At 53.2% G+C, this 17222-nt stretch overlaps 1 protein-coding gene across 1 annotated transcript in view; it reads right to left on the bottom strand.

Moving 5' to 3' along the window:
* The window catches only part of Arhgef17 (Rho guanine nucleotide exchange factor 17), a 63428-nt gene that overhangs the window by 5629 nt on the left and 40577 nt on the right, over window positions 1-17222 (bottom strand). The window contains exons 3-20 of the mRNA XM_052714107.1: window positions 12075-12257; window positions 10141-10257; window positions 9844-9936; window positions 9501-9677; window positions 9115-9165; window positions 8790-8899; window positions 8600-8685; window positions 6491-6609; window positions 5953-6166; window positions 5367-5440; window positions 4637-4833; window positions 4166-4467; window positions 3543-3792; window positions 3210-3296; window positions 2802-2869; window positions 2248-2396; window positions 1287-1461; window positions 934-1203 (exon numbers count right to left, since the gene is read on the bottom strand). Coding sequence (XP_052570067.1) covers window positions 934-1203; window positions 1287-1461; window positions 2248-2396; window positions 2802-2869; window positions 3210-3296; window positions 3543-3792; window positions 4166-4467; window positions 4637-4833; window positions 5367-5440; window positions 5953-6166; window positions 6491-6609; window positions 8600-8685; window positions 8790-8899; window positions 9115-9165; window positions 9501-9677; window positions 9844-9936; window positions 10141-10257; window positions 12075-12257 — 2722 coding nt within the window. The remainder of the gene's footprint in view (window positions 1-933; window positions 1204-1286; window positions 1462-2247; window positions 2397-2801; window positions 2870-3209; window positions 3297-3542; window positions 3793-4165; window positions 4468-4636; window positions 4834-5366; window positions 5441-5952; window positions 6167-6490; window positions 6610-8599; window positions 8686-8789; window positions 8900-9114; window positions 9166-9500; window positions 9678-9843; window positions 9937-10140; window positions 10258-12074; window positions 12258-17222) is intronic.

Genomic DNA, 17222 nt, shown 5'->3' with positions numbered 1-17222 from the left:
CTTGATTTCATCCATCACGGCTCTAGGAGCAGCAGGCTGTACCAGCCATTTACACCGCATCGCGGAGCTGCGTGGGCTTACACTATGTAGGGTTCTGTGAGTGATCTATGGTGTGACACAGCAATGCAATCATCCAAGCACGCAGTGCTCAGAGCATGTGCTGTTGCTATGGGATGCAGAATTGCACCTGATGCTCTTTCCAGTTAACGTGGCTCGTCTTTTCTTATCCACACAGCTCCTGACTCAGCCTCCTGATTCCCTGTCACTTCCTCTTCGGAACGAGTATTCTTGTCCTCCAAAGCGAGACTTTGCTCATCATGACCTCTGTGAAGTACCTCTTTTTCCTGCTGTTTCACTTTCTAATCACACTTCCTGCCCTGTACACCACTCTACAGCCTCTTTTCTGTGCTATTTTTATTTCCTGTTCTGGACATCACTTCCAAGTCATTTATACCTCATTTCCAGCTCTGCTTTACTTCCTGGAATACATATATTTTTTAATTTATTTATTTCTATTTTATGTATATTGGTGTTTTGCCATAGGTACTGGATCCCCTGAAACTGGAGTTACAGACAGGTGTGAGGTGCCATGTGGGTGCTGGGAATTGAACCCAGGTCCTCTAGAAGAACAGTCAGTGCTCTTAACCACTGAGCCATCTCCCCAGCCCCACTTCCTGGTATATTTAAGAAACACATACAACAGTCTATATTTCCCATGAACGTATTTGTCTCCTGTTAGTTTAGAGCTCACTTCTGTCTCCCATGACACTTCCCTGGATACTTCATGCACACGCACACACAGGAACACACACAGAGCTTCATTTGGGGTCTCTGAAGTCTATTTCTTCTAACAGGCTTTACTCCTAGTTTTTCCACCCTCTTAGAGCCTCCCCTGGCAGAGCCCCCGGATGGGAGCGGAACGTGCAGACCCACCTGTATCTGGGGGAGGTGGCGGGGTTGGACAGAGAAGGTTGAAGCCATCAGGCAGCTGGACTGCCGCCAAGAAGCGGACATGGCCGGTGTGCCCCTGGCCTAGGCCAGCGGGGCTGAGAGGCGCTCGTGGGCAGCTGACGGTACTCGGGGAGGTGGGCATAGTCAGCACAACCCCAGCACTGGTGCCCACCCACAGCAGCTCCTCACACACCAACAGTGCCGTGATCCTCAGGCAGGCTGCCTTGTGCTGTCGGATGATGGCGTCAGAGCCTGGGGGGAGAGGAACAGCATCATTGGGCCTGGAGGCTGACCCTTTCTTGGCCTCCCCCAGGACGGGAACGGGAGGTCGGTACCTGCCAGCATCCTGTGCACAGGAGGGGTGACATCTACCTCCGCCAGCTGCTCAAAGGTGTCTGGGTGGTAGAGACAAACGTGGGCACTACCTTTCAAGGTCACCCACACACCCAGGCTGGAATCGACCATGCAAGCCACGCTTCGGCTGGAATCCTGCCCCACGTAGAATGTGTGCTACAGGGGAGGAGGGCAGACCTCAGGCAGTAGTTGGCACAGCTGCCCCAGGCTCTTCTGCCTGAACCCCACCATTGCCCATCCCACACACAGCTCCCCACAAACCTCTCTAGGTACCTGCCCGGATTGACAGCCGAGGCAGTCTTGGTCCTGGATCTGGATGATCAATTTCAAAGCTTGCCCACTTAATCCTCCAGAAGTAAAAAGGGGTGCCCTTTCCCTATGAAACTTGAGTGACTAAAGCTTGTGTGGGTTTAAGACCAGGCATTGGTCCCTCCCTGGACAGATGGGGAAGTGTCAGCCTAGGAGGAAAAAGTCACACCCTAAGAAGGCCCACGGTCACATACTAGTCAGAGCCAGGGCCTGGCCCCACGCCTTAACCTTCAACTCAGTCCGTGAAACCCAAGGAAATCTGTGGCCCCTAGGTACTGCCTAGGCTGGAAACCTATGGTTCGTATGTAAATAAAACAGGAGTGAAGGCCAAACGTTTATATTAAGGGATGGTGACATCAGGAAGGACCCTGCTGTCCCCCAAGGATCCCAGTATTGCACTTACAGGATCCAACAGGAGCATGAATGAGGGGTGTAAATGGGCATTTGCTGTCTTCCTCATTAGCTAGAGTGGAGATGAGGACCAGAGAAGGGTAGAGATTGGCTGGGCAAGGGAGAGGGTCCAGGGAAAGGTCCGAACCCCTCAGCTGGATGCTTCTGTTCCTCTGGTCTTATCTCCCTCTCCTGGACCCTAGCTCATCCCAAATCACCAGTTCTGTTCCCGACCCCTGCTACCTCCAGCTGCAGTGTGTCAGGGCTCAGGACAAGAACCCGGTTCTGGCAGCCACACCATAGCCGTCCACCCACAGACACCATCTTGGTGATGGGGCTCCCTGGAGCACCCAGAGTCATCGATTTGAAGTTCTGGGGGTCCCAGAAACGCCCTAGAGAAGGAATAGGTTAAAGAAAACATAAAATTCAGTGCAGTCCCAAATTTGTCCCAGCCTTCCCTGAAAAGAAACCTGAATGCTCCCATTTATTTTATTTTTTGGCTTTAGAGACAGAGTTTCTCTGTATAGCCCTGGCTATCTTAGAACTCACTATGTAGACCAGGCTGGCCTCGAACTCAGAGATCCACCTGCCTCTGCCTCTCAAGTGCTGGGATTAAAGGTGTGAGCCACCACCGTCTGGCAAATGCTCTCATTTATAAGAGAAGATATGGGGACCCTGGGAGTTGCCCAAAGCCTCATAGATGTCTGGGCCTGTGGACCAGAAGTTCCCATTTGTCCAGAAGAGAGCTCAGTTACTACCAAAGGGATAAGGGGGGGGAGGGTGTGTGGGGCACATACCTGCTTCCCTTTGGTAGACTACAAGTTCTCCATTGGCCAAGGACACAAACACCTGGTTATTCAGGTACCTGAGGAAAAGGAAATAAGGATGCACTCCCAGAGGCGGCTGAAGTGGGCGTCCCGGGGCCAAGGGACTCACAGGTACTATGGCTCTGGTCTCAAGGGTTCACCTCATTTGATCCTTTACTCTCAAAGTGTGTGTGTGAGGGGGAGGGGCCCTGAGGCTGAGAAGCGGCAGTGACATACCCATGTTAACAGTGTGGAAGATGCACAGCTGGCCTTGGTCCAGGCCTCTGTTCTGCATCTTCCCCAGAAAAGAGGGGCCAGCAGAGCAGGGGCAGATGAACAGAGGTGGCCTATATGCTGGCCAGGAAGCCCCTGGGTGGGAAGGGTAACCCGGAGCCTTACAGGATGCAGGTCACGGAGGCTGCGTGCTGGAGCTTCATGCTGTTCCTGCGATCGCGGATGCTGTCAGAGGACTGGTAGACGTGGACACTGTGGATTAGGGGGAGCATCTGTGACCAGTGGTCGAATCTACCAGCCCCAAGAGTCAGCCCTTCACTTCTCCGCCGCCTCCCCACCTCCTCTACCCCAGCTACTGACAACGGACCAGCTTCTCATGAGTCTCAGGCCCTCTGGTATGCCCAGCTGGTAGGGACTCCCAAGACTAGCTCCGACCCCCCCACCCTCACTTCTGCTTCAGGCCACCACATGATTTCCCAGACCTTGCCCTGCCCTTACCAGCCATCCTCGGTGCCCAGCCACACGGAACTCTGGTAGGCTTCAGGGTCCACACTCAACAGGTCCTCAAGGCTGCCCCTTGTGAAGGAACCACGGCTTGAGCGGCGAAGGGCTCGTCCATCCATTGGGCTGGTGCCGCAGGGACCGCCTGGTCCAAAGGAGCCAGAGAGTGACAGGAAGCCAGGCTCCTGCTCTTCCTCGGAGCTGGTTGTCTCTGCAGTGGCCTCCTTGGAGCTTGGGGTCTCCTCATCTGAAGAGACAAAGATCTCCATCTCTGTTCTCCTCCACCAGGCAGAAATCTAACATCTCCCTAGGCCTCACCGTGTCCCCCCGGCCACATCCTTCCTGCCCCTGGTCCCTGTATGTGCTAAGGCCTGCTCACTCTCAGCACATACGACAGGTTTCCTAGTCCTCATCTGGCCATTTCAAGTCCAGCCACACCTGTACGGAGGGACTAGCCATCCTACCCAATGCCCATCTCCCTGAGCAGCGTACTCCAAGGTCTCCAGGACCCCACCTGTCTGACTCATTGACTTCTGAGTCCTCACTATTACAGCCCCCCTAGCGAGCTGACTCCAGCCCTTGCCTCCATTGGTGCCCCCTCAATTCCCACCCGCACTCACTGCCAAAGCTGGAGGAAATGGTAGACTGGCTGGCTTGGCTCTGCAGTGTCCCGGAGGGGCTGGGTGAAGATTCGTCATCGGAGTCACTGTCAAAGGGCACCAATTCGGCTTGGGGGTCACCCTTGGCAGGGCCTGGATCCATCTCCAGACCAGATCCTGAGATGGAAATGTGCAGGCAAGGCTGAGGCCCTGGCTCGGCCAGTGTTGCTGCTTCCTCGTCAGCTGTGGCCTCGACATCTAGTTCGGGCCCAGCGGGCTCCAGGGTGGTCTCCGGGGGACTCCTCAAGGGCTCTGGCTGCTCTCTAGAGACAAAGGGGAAAGGAACAAGAGCTGCCGCTAAGAGGCGCCCGAGATAGCATCCTAACCCGACCCCGCCCACGGACAACCCCGCCCACCCAGGCCCCGCCCATCAGGTCAACCTCAGCGTGTACTGGGACAGAGGCCGGTGTCCTAGGCTCACCAGGGCCTTACCGCGGGCGACGCTGCAGACCTGGCACCGCTCCGATACAGAGAATGCGGGCAGAGCAAACGGCAATGCAGGCCTCCACGTCTGGTTCCGCTCTCAAGCTCAGCAGGCACACCTGACCCACGTAGCCATCACTGTTGCACACCCACACCTCTGGTGCTGGCTCTGGGCAGCTGCTGAGGGTGGGGGCAGCACAGGAAAACTGTGGGAAACCCCAATGGACGGGGAGAGGGGAATGTTAGAATTGTGCCAGTATCTGGCTCTACCACAGACCCCAGCAGAACAGAGGGGTGGCGGGCTTGCATACATCTCTCTACACCAAATGCACTATGTTTGTGATACAAACAGCACCCAAACCTGTATGTACACGTACATGCACCCTGAATAGGACCATGGATGTATGCACCTATTAATATGTGACGCTGGTACTATTGGTTAGGTATGAAAACTCATACAAGTACATGAGGTAGATCTCAAATCTACAGTGTGTGTTCAAAATGCACACGCCCATACACAAATGATACACACACAATGTGCAAATGCACATACTCAGTCACAGGGGGCAATCACCATGTTTCAAACACATATGAGATGTGGTACACAAAGCAAAAATTCATACACACATAGCTTTGAATAGACCGAATGACTCACATGCACATGTGCATGTGTGTACACACACACACACACACACACACACACACACACACACACACACACACACACACACACACACACCTGCATGCCACTGCGAGTTTTCATGATGGGGATGGCCTTCAGGAACTCAGGGTCTAGACAGCTTTTACTGGATGCTGTAGTAGAAGAGACAGGGCAGAGGGAGACACACCCTACTCAGCACCCACCTTACCCTGCCTCGCTCCCACCCCATTGCATTTCCTGCTGTCTGTGAGTCTCCCTAGGGAGGGCCTGCTACAATGAGAGGTTATGGGTTACACCCCGTTTGCTCTTGGCCCCAGTTTCCCCTTCTGTACAATGAGGGAATAGCTCTGGGTCTCTAAGCTATAAAACTAATCAATAACTCTCCAGGACTCAACCACACTGAGGAAGAGGAAGGTCTTGGCTGTTCAGGCCTATGCTGGGGTTCCTGTCCTAAAACGACTCTGTCTGGGAGCCCCTTCCCAGCCAGGGAGGAGCTGGGAGCCAGAGCTAACGCCCAGCCCGCTGTTTCACGGCAGAGGTCTCAGTCCACCTGTCCTAATCAGCTGCCGGAAGACGGGAGACTGTAGTTCAGGGAGTTCTCGCTTCTAAAGTCAGGACTGCCCAGAGGCTCTGAGGAGAGACACCAGCATACACCCTGGCTCACCCAGCTTCCTCTTGGCCTCATCGAAGGCCTGCTCAAAGCCCAGGCGGGCATCGGGGTGGGGGAACTCAAAGATGAAGGAGTCGGTGCCCTCAGGCCGGGTGGCACACAGCTCCAACTTGGTGGGTGGGAAAGAAAGTGAGTAGCACAGTGCCTGCTTTTCCGACAGGTCCCGGTGCATGGCGGCAGAGAGGTCCCTCAGCGCATCGTCCAGACTCTGTGGGAAAAGAGCCCAGGCCTCAGGCCAAGGTCTCACCACATGAGAACCTGCGTTTGGGAACAGGAGGACCTGCCTCTCCCCTCAGACAGAGGAAGGCTGCTTCCGCCCACCACAGACAGGGCTGGCCTTTCTCCCGGTTAGATGTCTCCTCCCTCAGACCTGGGACCTGTCACTTCCCTTAAGTAGAAGCAAGTCTATAATTTTCCCCTTCAGATAAGTGACAGGACCAACTGCTCTCTCAGGCAAATGCCGAGACTGTCTCTCCCCCAGACAAGGTCAGGGGAAGTCCCCGCCCAAGCCTGCCTTAGCTCGGGCACAGACCTGATGGGGGAAGCCAAGGTTCTCGGAGAGCTTGCTCATTTGGCTCAGGGTGGCCAGGTCCTCATCCAGGCGGCTGATGGCCTTCTGGATATTTTCCCGGTTGGTGGCTTGAGACGCCCCTGGCAGGGACAGAGGAAAGCCGTGGACATGTAAGACAAGGTCAGACTTTGACAGACACACGTACGTCCCTCACTGCACAGCCTGCAGCTGGACGTGAGGTGGATGGGTCCAGCAAATGGAGAGTTTCCAGACCCAAGCTCTCAGAAACAAGGTTAGCAGGCAGCTTCCAGAAAAGTCCCAGGCCTGGGCGGAGGGGACTGGGCTTGGTTTAGGAGCACATGCACAGGATGCCCGACTCTTGGAGAACTTGCTAGGAGAGTGTAGCTGCCTCAGCAGGTTATGCGAGCGCCAGGAGCCTCTGGATGCAGCAATGGTGCGGCCTCATGGGGGACTGGCCAATCAGACAGAGCCCTGGCAGTCCAATCGCCCACGGAGAAACTTGCCTCCCGGGAAAGGAGGTCAGAAGGAGCTGGTGTCCTGATTTCCCGGTCTTCTCCCACAGCTGACCACAGGCCAGCTCAGAATGTCCACCTCAGTGCCTGGGTGTATGTACCCTAGAGACCAGCAGATCATAACGGGCTGTGTCTTCACTGCCAGGCTGGGCAGGTCGGTCTTGAAATCAAGGACAGGAAGTTATTCTCTTTGCTCTCTCCCTAAATGACAGCTCTTGCTATCCTCTCTGCTCCTGTTTACAGTACACATGAGCAGCTGTCACAAGTCACAGAATGCTAAGATGACCATGGGGTCACGAAGCACTCCAGGAGGTTCTGAGACCGGCAAGTGATGTCTGGAAGGGTCATGTGGCCAGGGACCCTACAGAGACACGTCCATGGAGCTGGCAGGAAGGTGTCCCCACTGTGGACACAGAGTCTCTGATACTGCTACAGAGTATATGCAGAGCAGGGCTGTGGACCCAACAAGCCAAGCCTTGGGATACCTGGCCATAGTTGAATGCTTGTGTCTCCTTGGAGTTTATATGTTGAAATACTCCCCCAGTATTGGTGTTGGGGGTGACAAGGTCATATGGGTGGTGTCCTCATGAGTGGGATTCATGATTTTAATCTCAGCACTCAGAAGGCAGAGGCAGGCGGATTTCTGTGAGGTCAAGGCCAGCCTGGTCTACACAGTGAGTCAGGGCTATGCTGCCTGAACGAAACAAAACCTGGGACAGCTAGTCTAACCCTTTCACCTAGTGAGGACACACAGCAGGAACAGGCCCCTCAGCAGACACCAGACAGGCTGTGTCTCATACTGGAATGTTCCAGAACCAGGAGCAATAAATTCCTACTTACGCACTACCTGGTCTTCTACCAGACTAAAACAGTCTCCCATTGCTTCTAAAAATCACTCTCCTGCTCCAAAGCCAGGCTTTCTTCCTTTTCTACCCTGCTTTACTCCTGGCCACACAGCTGAATGGCCACACAGGAGTGGGTCATTCTGTCAACTGCTCTTGTTTCCTAGTGAGAAGAGATGAGGTGGACTCAGTCCTCACCCGGGGCCCCGTGGGACAACCTGGTTCATCTGAGGCCACCTCTCAGGCAGGCTCAGAGTCAGTTCTGAAGTGACACACGGGTGCTGAGACTGAGGTCACCACACAGCAAGAGGGGATGAGAGATGGCAGCAGAGGTCCTCGGGGTGTCCAGCTCCAGGCAGGTTCAGCCCCAAGTCACCAGAACTCCTTAACCAATCCTTCACTGGGGCTCTGCTCCTGGTGTTAGGTGGGAATGGTACCACACCAGCTAACAGCAGGTCTTCAAATGAACGCTAACTCAATGGCCGACGACAGTTATGGTGACTGCTTTGCAGCCCCACCTGGGTCTTGCCGGGGCACCAAGAGGATGGTTTGCATGGATACCTGCATCTGGCTGCATGAACGCTAACCCGGTCCTTCAAAACCAGCCCCTCATATGGGATGGAAAGTGAGACACAAAAGCAGGAAAACTGATGGACAGGCAGCCAGACAGGCCAGAGCTCAAACACACCTAGACACTTCTCAGAGGAAGAACCCAACACTGGCATCTCTTTCTGACAGACTCAAGTCAGCCCTACCTTTGATGATGTCTGTGTCTTCCAGCGGCAGCTTCCACAGCATCTTGTACTTGCTGGCCGTATCAATGACGCTGGCTGCCGTGTACCTGTGGGTAGCCAATGGGGTGCTCTGGCTGGGGCAGGGAGTAGAGCCCACCATAGATCAATGGCTCTCCTGCCTGCACCACCCAGCCCCACCCTGGCCACTCACAGGCTCATGGAGCTGCGGCGTAGGGAACCTGACTTCCGTTTCAGGGTGGTGCAGACAATGAGGTCGGTGAACAGGAAGAGGGATCGGTCCTTCTTGCCTCCAATTGCCTTCTGTAGGGTTCCAAGTGGGATTCAGGCTGAGTGTGCATATAGTCTAGAGGCCGACCCACATGCCCCTAGTGCTCATGGGGGACAGCTCTCCCCGACTCATGCAGGGCTCCTGCTGTGGTTGGGTGAGAGCCGGGACCTGAGGGCAGCAGGCACTGGAAGAGTGAACTTAGGTGGGTGGGGGTACACGGGGAAGCAGCCAATGGGATACTTCTTACCACTTCAATAACCATCTCCTGCCTCAGGAACCGCCGCAGGGGGGCCTGGAGCTGTTGGGCGGGAGACACGAGGGGTCTTAAAAACTAATTATGAATCCACTAACCCTGCAGCGATCTGGTTGGCCCACTCTATAAACCAGGTCAGTCAGAGCAATGTTCTATCCTCTCTCACATGGCTGTGCTTGCGCCAGGCCAAGGGTACAAGGTCAGACAGATGAGGAGGAGGACACAGAAGGGTGGGGCATTGTGGTCACAGAATCAAGCACACCACAGACCCTGGTCTGGATGTGGATGGCCGCAGTCTCAGGGACAGACGCAGACACAGACAGGGACAGACGCAGACACAGACAGGAGTGGGGTGGAGCATGGCAGGGTGGGGCACATACGTCCTCCATGCCCTCGATGTGGGCTTCGATCTCCTGCAGCACACGGGCATGCCGCTCCGCCTCCTCGGCACTCCTCACTCCCTTGTTGATGCGTTCAGCCACCTGTTTGATGTTCCGCTGAGCATCCAGCAGGAGTGGGTGGTCTGGATGGTCTTCGGGTGTGTGCTTCAGAAGGTCCTGGGGTGGGAACGGGAACCTGCTTAGCTACCTTCCACACTGACTGCCGGAGTCGGGGAGACTACTGGGTAGGCACCAGGGAGGACTTTCTTTCCTGTCTGGAGTCTGAGAATAGACATGCACCCCTCACCCCCGTGCCTCCCTGCCCCACCGGCCCCAGGCTTACCTTCACCAGCAGCTCATATCGTGGGATCCTCTGCACGGGTTTGATCATGAGGTCAGACAGTGCCTGCTTTTCCTTGTTCTCACGCATGCTTTGCTGAAAGCCACGGCAGAGTGGAGGGAGTCCCCATGTGAGGAATGATGTTAGGAAGAGACGGTTCCTAGCAAGTCCCCCCAGCGGAGCTCAGGGGCAGAGGCTGACCACACTCCCTAGCATCACAGCATCCTGGCAAGAGCCCCAGGGATGTCCCAGAGCCAGCCTGAGGTGAGCGTATCTCCATCCCTACCCCAGTCCACATACCTCCAAGAACTTGAGAAAGGCCGGCCTCGCCTCCTTAGCTATGCGTACAGCATCCTTTGCATTGAGGAAGTTATCAATATAGGCGGAATAAATGTTCACTAAGACGTCTTTGGAGAACTGTGGGTAAGGAGGCAGGTTAGGCAGGCTCAGGTGTCCCTCACTCACTGCACCCTGTCCTAGCTTCCATCCATTCAACTTCTCTGTCTTTGTCTGAATGTGTACGTGTTGCATGTATGACACATGATTGAATGAGCAGACGTGTGTGCACATATATATATATACATGGTACATCTCTTCTGTGTTTGTGTATAAGCACATGGACATGGGCCTGGGTGTGTGCTGAACCCAGACCTGGCTTGTTCACTTCTGGACAGTCTACCACCAGGTCTCCAGGCCCATCAAATCAGCCAGGCAGGCCTCAGACGCTTCTTGTGATGGAAATGAACAGACCCACTCTAGCCGCTGGAACTCTGCCTGTGGAGTTCCTCCACCAGGAACACCCTTCCCAGCCCAGTCAACCCGCTCTGGGCACTGGGCTGCAGCCTGCTCTTACGGGATGTAAATGCTGCCTGACTTAGGGGCTCTCTCCTGGCACAGTAAAGCCTGGCTCTGGGCAGGGTACGTGCTGGTGGCTAATCCTGCTGGTTGGCTGATGGTAGGTCAGGGGACTTGCCTGCAGGTGAGGACACCTGAGTTCCTGTCTCAACTGCACCAAGGACACGTTAAGATACAGATCTTAGAGTCCCTGTCTCTAGACAGGACAGGGCTGAGCCTGAGTGGATGAGGGAGAGCCTGTCCTGGGCTGAGCCTCCCGTCAGCCCACAGTCAGCATCCAGGTCCAGCAGAGGTTGAGATTAATGACACTGAGAGTGGAGACAACAGCACTTAATCCCACCTGGTGGCATTAGTTTCCAAGCAGCAAGGACAAACTAAGACCTGTTTAGGTTGAAGGCTACACTCTACCTCATAATGAGCACATTTAAACATGCTCACATCCCAAAGTAGACAGGATTTTTTTTTTTTAAGATTATGTATATAGTATTCTGCCTGCAGGCCAGAAGAGGGCACCAGATCTCATTATGGATGGTTGTAAGCCACAATGTGGTTACTGAGAATTGAACTCAGAACCTCTAGAAGAGTAGTCAGTGCTCCTAACCTCTGAGCCATCTCTCCAGCTCTGGATTATTTGTTTATTTATTTTTTAAAGACAGGGTCCCACAATGTAGCCCTGATTGGCTTTCAACTCGCTAGGTAGACCATTTTTTGGCTTGGCTTATAGAGCTTTCTGGAAGGATTCTCTACAGTTTTGCTTTTACAATTATGTGGCTCTAAGTAACCACTTATTTGAATTTGGTTATATCAGTCATCATCAAGAATTCTTGCGGTGGTGGCGGCTCACGCCTTTAATTCCAGCACTCGGGAGGCAGAGGCAGATGGATCTCTGTGAGTTCAAGGCCAGCCTGGTCTACAGAGCAAGATCCAGGACAGCCAGGACTACACAGAGAAACCCTGTCTCCAAAAACAAAAACAAAAAAAAAGTACCTTAAAAGTTTTTCAAATATAATTAAAGTTACATAAACAAGTGCCAATTTTAAGAAGAAACATGGCGTTACATTCACAGGAGTTTAATGAATTTTTTTTTTAACTTTGCTTTTGTGGTTCTTTTGAAATTCTGAGCCACCACTGAAGGACCTTGAAGAGCTCATGGATGTCCGGGCTCCTGGGGCAAGGATATGTGGCAAGCGCCAGGGCCTCTGGTGCATATACTGTGTAGGATAATGCCCAGAGGTAAAAGGTGCCAGCGGGTACAAACGAGATCATTAAACAGCCAGCCAGAATAAGGTGAGCATCCATGTCAAGCATATGAACATAAGGTCTGGGTCAGCAGCAACGCCAGCTACTGACTGGGTAGTCCACGCAGCAAGGACACTCACCGACTGGACGAGCAGGGCTCCCACCTTCTGCTGGGCATGCCACGTCTGCACGCAGTGCCGGACCTGCTCCAGGAACTGTTCGTGGTGTTCCAGAAGTTCAGGGATCTGGTCGAAGATCTCATCCACCAGCGACGGGTCACACAGCAAGGAGTTCTCTGGCTGCTTCAGTGGTTGCATGTAGCCCTGGAGGACCCACGGGGTCAGTGCATCTTCCCACAGAGGTGGTACCCCACCTCACCTGTACAGTCTGTCCCCCCAACTGGTGCTCCTGTCTAGCTCAGGGCTTAGTTGGAGGAGAGGGAGGCGCAGGGAAAGAATGCTGGATGCATGAAAAGAGCTTGGAGGGAAAAAGTAAGAAGACTGGGTTGGGTGGGACGCTTTCCAGGACACCCCCCACCCAGTAACTCAATAAATATTTTACTGAGTCATTACCACATGCCAGGCACTGTTTTAAGATCTAAAAGACAGCAGTGAACAAGAGAGACCCAAAAGATAAGTATGGTGGAGACTGAGACAGGAGGATCGCCATAAGTTTAAGGCCAGCCTGGACTACATGGTGAGACCTTATTCCAAAAAATAGCCAATAGCCGGGAGGTGGTGGTGCACACTTTTAATCCCATCACTCAGGAGGCAGAGGCAGGGGGATCTCTGTGAGTTCAAGGCCAGTCTGATCTATACAGAGTGAGTTCCAGGACAGCCAGAGATACACAGAGAAACCCTGTCTCAAAAAAAAAAAAAAAGAGCCAATGAAAAGACCTGACAAATGACAAAACTTACATCTAACCAGAAGAAACACACAAATGAAAGGAATGTGGAAAATAAAACCACATTTCACCAAACCTAAGATACGCTGTGGTAATAAACACACACACACACACACACACACACACACACACACACACACACACACAAAGGTTTTCCAAGACAGGGTTTCTCTGTGTAGTTCTGGCTGTCCTGGAACTCACTCTGTAGATCAAGCTGGCCTCAAACTCACAGAGATACGATTGCCTCTGCCTCCTGAATTCCGGGACCAAAGGTGTGTGCCACCACTGTCCGGTTGCTGTATATTTTTTAGTTACCTTTAAGAGAAAAAAAAAAACCCTGATGACAATTAAATTATTATATGCTACGAATTATACGAGGAACTCTGGATTCACTGAAATGTGAAGGCCTTCCCTCTCAGGATCAATTCCATGTTGGAACTCGGGTGATGACAGGCAGTGCACTGGAGTCAACTCTGGAGTTACTGGAGGCCTGTACAGAATACTAGTTTAAAAGTTTTTGAACCTCCGGGGCAGTCTTGACTAAAATTCCTGTTTTTCACCACCAATCTGCGTTCAGCGTGTTTCCTAAGCATGAACAGCCTGCCTCTCTGCGGGCACGCTCATGGAGAGATCGCCCTCTACTGGCCCATGCTGCAACTGCAATTCAAAGAAGATGGGGGCGGTTCTTGAAAAGGCGTATGTGATGCTACATTTATAAAATAACATTTATACTAAACATTTAAAAAATCTGGCTTGTTTTGTAAAACAAACCTGAAAAAGTCAAGCTGAACAGAACTGGCTGTTCAATCTTGGCTGGTTGAAGATTCTGAAAAGGCTCAGGGTGACTGAGTAGCTAGCAACTGATCTCCCCATCAGGGCTCTCTGGCCAGTGCCAGCCAGCACCTTGACTGGTTATGGAGCAGAGTGACACCATTCACCTCTGGGTCACCCTGCAAAGGAGCAGGCACACGGTGGGAGCAAGGAATAGCAGGTGAAAGCCTGAAAATCGATACAACCCCAGCTAACACCCACTTTCCCTCAAGGTGTATCAGCCCAAAGCCTGGGAGCCACGAAGCCCCACCCCTGAGCTGGAAGCTGAGCAGAGGGCAGCCACCCAGTGTACGAAATAAATGAGCTATTATACAGTATGCCAGGAGGGAGTAAGGACTCTGGAGACAGGAGAGCAGGGAGAGCTGGGGGCCCCGGGGGGGGGGGATTGTTCAGGAACAGGCTGCTTCTTAGCTGAAAATATTGGGGCCCAAGACAGGACTCAAGGATGGGGTGACACCAGGAAAGGATATAGACTTAGGGCCGGGGTTCAAACCCCACCTCTCGGCTGCTGGCCTTGGTATGTGATTCCTTTCTGTTATTTTGTTTTTAATCTGAACTGACAAGTAGTCAAGCCTGGTCCTGAACACCCGATCCTCTCTCTCCCACTCAAGTGCTGAGGTCACGGGCACACACCACCACACCTGGCTCGTTTAGCACTGTTTTCTGTTTTTGGAGCCAGGGTCTTGCTTTGCAGCCAGCCTAGTCCCAAACTCCCCACTCTGCCTCTACCTCCAAAATACTAAGATGACAGGCAGGTGCCACCACATGCGGCCGGCCTTACCACTGTTACTTAAATCCTGCTCTTGCAGGAATCCTACCAACCCACTTTGCGTGGCAGTGGTCACGGAGCTAGTGCCCGTCTCGGCGTCAGCGTCCGTTTCTGAACTTCTGCGTCTTTGGTCCCTCATTCAGAGCAGCTCATAATTTCTCCCTCACAAGGCTTACAAAGGTTGAGGCAACTGCACACACACACACACACACACACACACACACACACACACACACGCCAACACACGTGCAGGCAACATGTGAGATGCTGCGTGCATCTGAGATATGCATTTGGGACAAGGGCTACTGTGATCTCCACTCTACAGCCAGGGCAGGTGAGGCACAAGTGCACCCACGATCTGTTCCAGCTTACACAGCTGACCAAGAAGTGTAGCCATGTGTGAGCAGCGGAGTCACGCTCCAGAGCCCTGGAGGGACCCATCTTCCATTCACGCACCCAGGCTACGGCACCCCCATGCCTTGGGTTCAAGTGATAATCTCCTGTTCGCCTCTTCCTCTCCCCTCCCACCCAGGAACCTCAGTTTGGTGTCTTCACCTCCAGCCCTGCTCGCCTCACAGGGCCCAGCAGACTCAGACGCCAGGCCCGCCTGCTTTGTGTTCCTCCGCTCTCCTCTCTGCCCACAGGCCCGAGAAGAGACACCATCTTTCTCTTCACTCCGAGAGGACACATGAACAACTTCATTTTACAGGTGAAACTAAGGACTAGAGAAGTGATCCAACTCCTGTCGCCCCGAAGGAGACAAGTGACTCAAAGCCAGGGCTGTCTGTCCACACAGCCACTTAACGAGGGGATGGCCCTGGGCCCTTGCCGTGGCTTCTCTTCCTGTCTGACATCTTGGGAATCCCTCCTCAGGTTTTCTTGCGCCCACAGGAGACCCCAGCCCTTGCCTGGCCTCCTGCCCTTCTCCTCGGCAGCCACACCGGGCACTTCCGGTCTCCTCCTCTCTGCTCCAGGTTCCTCCACTGTCCTGGTCTTTGCTTGTGTCGTGTGCTCAGCCTGTTCCCCTCAATGAGCTCTCTGTTGAAATCCTACCCACCCTTTCAGGTCTCTGCTGGACACTCCAAACCCAGAGTCACCTTCCCCGAGCCCACACAGGCAAGTATTCATCCTATGCTCTTATATCTACGGACATTTTTACAAAAACAGAGGCAATGTATTTTTTTTGTGGTGAAACAGACAAAAGATAAAATTGGTCACTTTAACCAGTTCCTTTCATTCGTTTTTAAAAACAGTTTCTCATGAATTCTAGGTTACCCTTGAACTATCTATTAGTCAAAGATGACCTTGTAGTTTTGATTTTTCTTGCCTCTGCCTCCTGAGTGCTGGGACCACAGGGGTGAGCCGCCACACCTGGTTTATGCAATGCTGGGGATCAAACCCAGGGCTTCTTGCATGCTAGATACGCACTCTTTTGAGCTGGCCCCACTTTAATCTGTTTTAAATACACAGATTAGTGTGCATACATTCACACTGTTGTGCAAACACCAACTTCCTCTCCCAGCTGGAAGCTCTGGACCACTGGACACTAACACCCCATAGCCCGCTCCCCAGCCCCAGCCTCCCTGGGACACTGCTACCACCCACCATCCCACTTTCGGTCCCTGAAAGCCTGCCGACTCCTAGCGCCTTGGGATGCATACCACCCAGCCCCGGTTGTTAGCTGAGTGGCTTGTTTCGAGGACCACCAGGGTTGCAGTGTGGGTTGAAATCACCCTCCCTTTCAAGTGGAGGACTACCCACATATGTACACACACCCTTGAATTCTGTATCACCATCTCTGGCTGGTGACTGCTACTCTCCTGAACAGCCCATGAGCTCCAGGGAACAGATTCCTGTCCCTCGGGCTCACTGCCGAATGGCGGCCCCTGCCCTGCCCTGCCCAGTCTACAGAAGGGCTCTGTACAGATCTGTGGAAGCGGGAGAGGGAGGGAAAAAGGAAGGCTGATTGTTTCTAGATATTTCCTGGGTTCTACTTCACCCTGAGCTGTGGTGGCTTGAATAAGTTCATCTTTAATTGTGCTTGTGAGCTCCATTTCAGCACACATACCCAGGTTCTGGGCCTCTGCAGTACACACAGAGCTGAGTCTCAGTTTACCATCCTGCCATAGATACACCTATCCCTCCTCTGTTCTCCACCTCTCCCAAGCCGGGCAGGGGCCCAGGCATAGACCTGACTTCCCACCTCATGCCCACCCTGCAATCCCTGGAACCCACCCGACCTGAGCAGCTCACCTCCTAAGTGTCTGCCCCCCTCTGTCCCTCCTACAGTTGGTGCCCTTCCTGAAACTCTGTGGCCCTGGCTTGGTCTCCTGCCACTCATCTTTCCATCAGTCACACAGACTTCTCAAAGCACACACCTGGCTCAAAACCCTCTGATGAATCTCCAGGAACCCCACTGTGATCCAAATCCTTCTCCTGGAGTTCAAGGACCCCATGGCATGACCCCTGCTGGCTCCTGCAACATCACCCAAGACCTAGGGAGCCTTCCCTGATGGCATACTGGTCCAGCATCTTCCATGCCTCTAGAGCAGTGGTTCTCAACCTTCCTAATGCTGCGACTCTTTAATTCATGCTCTGGTGACCCCCCAATCATAAAATTATTTTCATTGTTATTTCATAACTGTAATTTTGCTGCTGTTATGAATCTTAATGCAAATACCTGATATGCAGGATATCAGATATGCGACCCCAAGGGGGTCGAGACCCACAGGTTGAGAACTACTGGTCTAGTGTCCCATATACTCAGCAGGGTTCTTCCTTCCC

This window comes from Peromyscus californicus, unplaced genomic scaffold (assembly GCF_007827085.1).
Source record: "Peromyscus californicus insignis strain IS unplaced genomic scaffold, ASM782708v3 Scaffold_4__1_contigs__length_199733344, whole genome shotgun sequence".
NCBI lineage: Eukaryota > Metazoa > Chordata > Mammalia > Rodentia > Cricetidae > Peromyscus > Peromyscus californicus.
The sequence above is the reverse complement of the archived record's forward strand: the minus strand, read 5'-3'. Positions and strand labels throughout refer to the sequence as shown.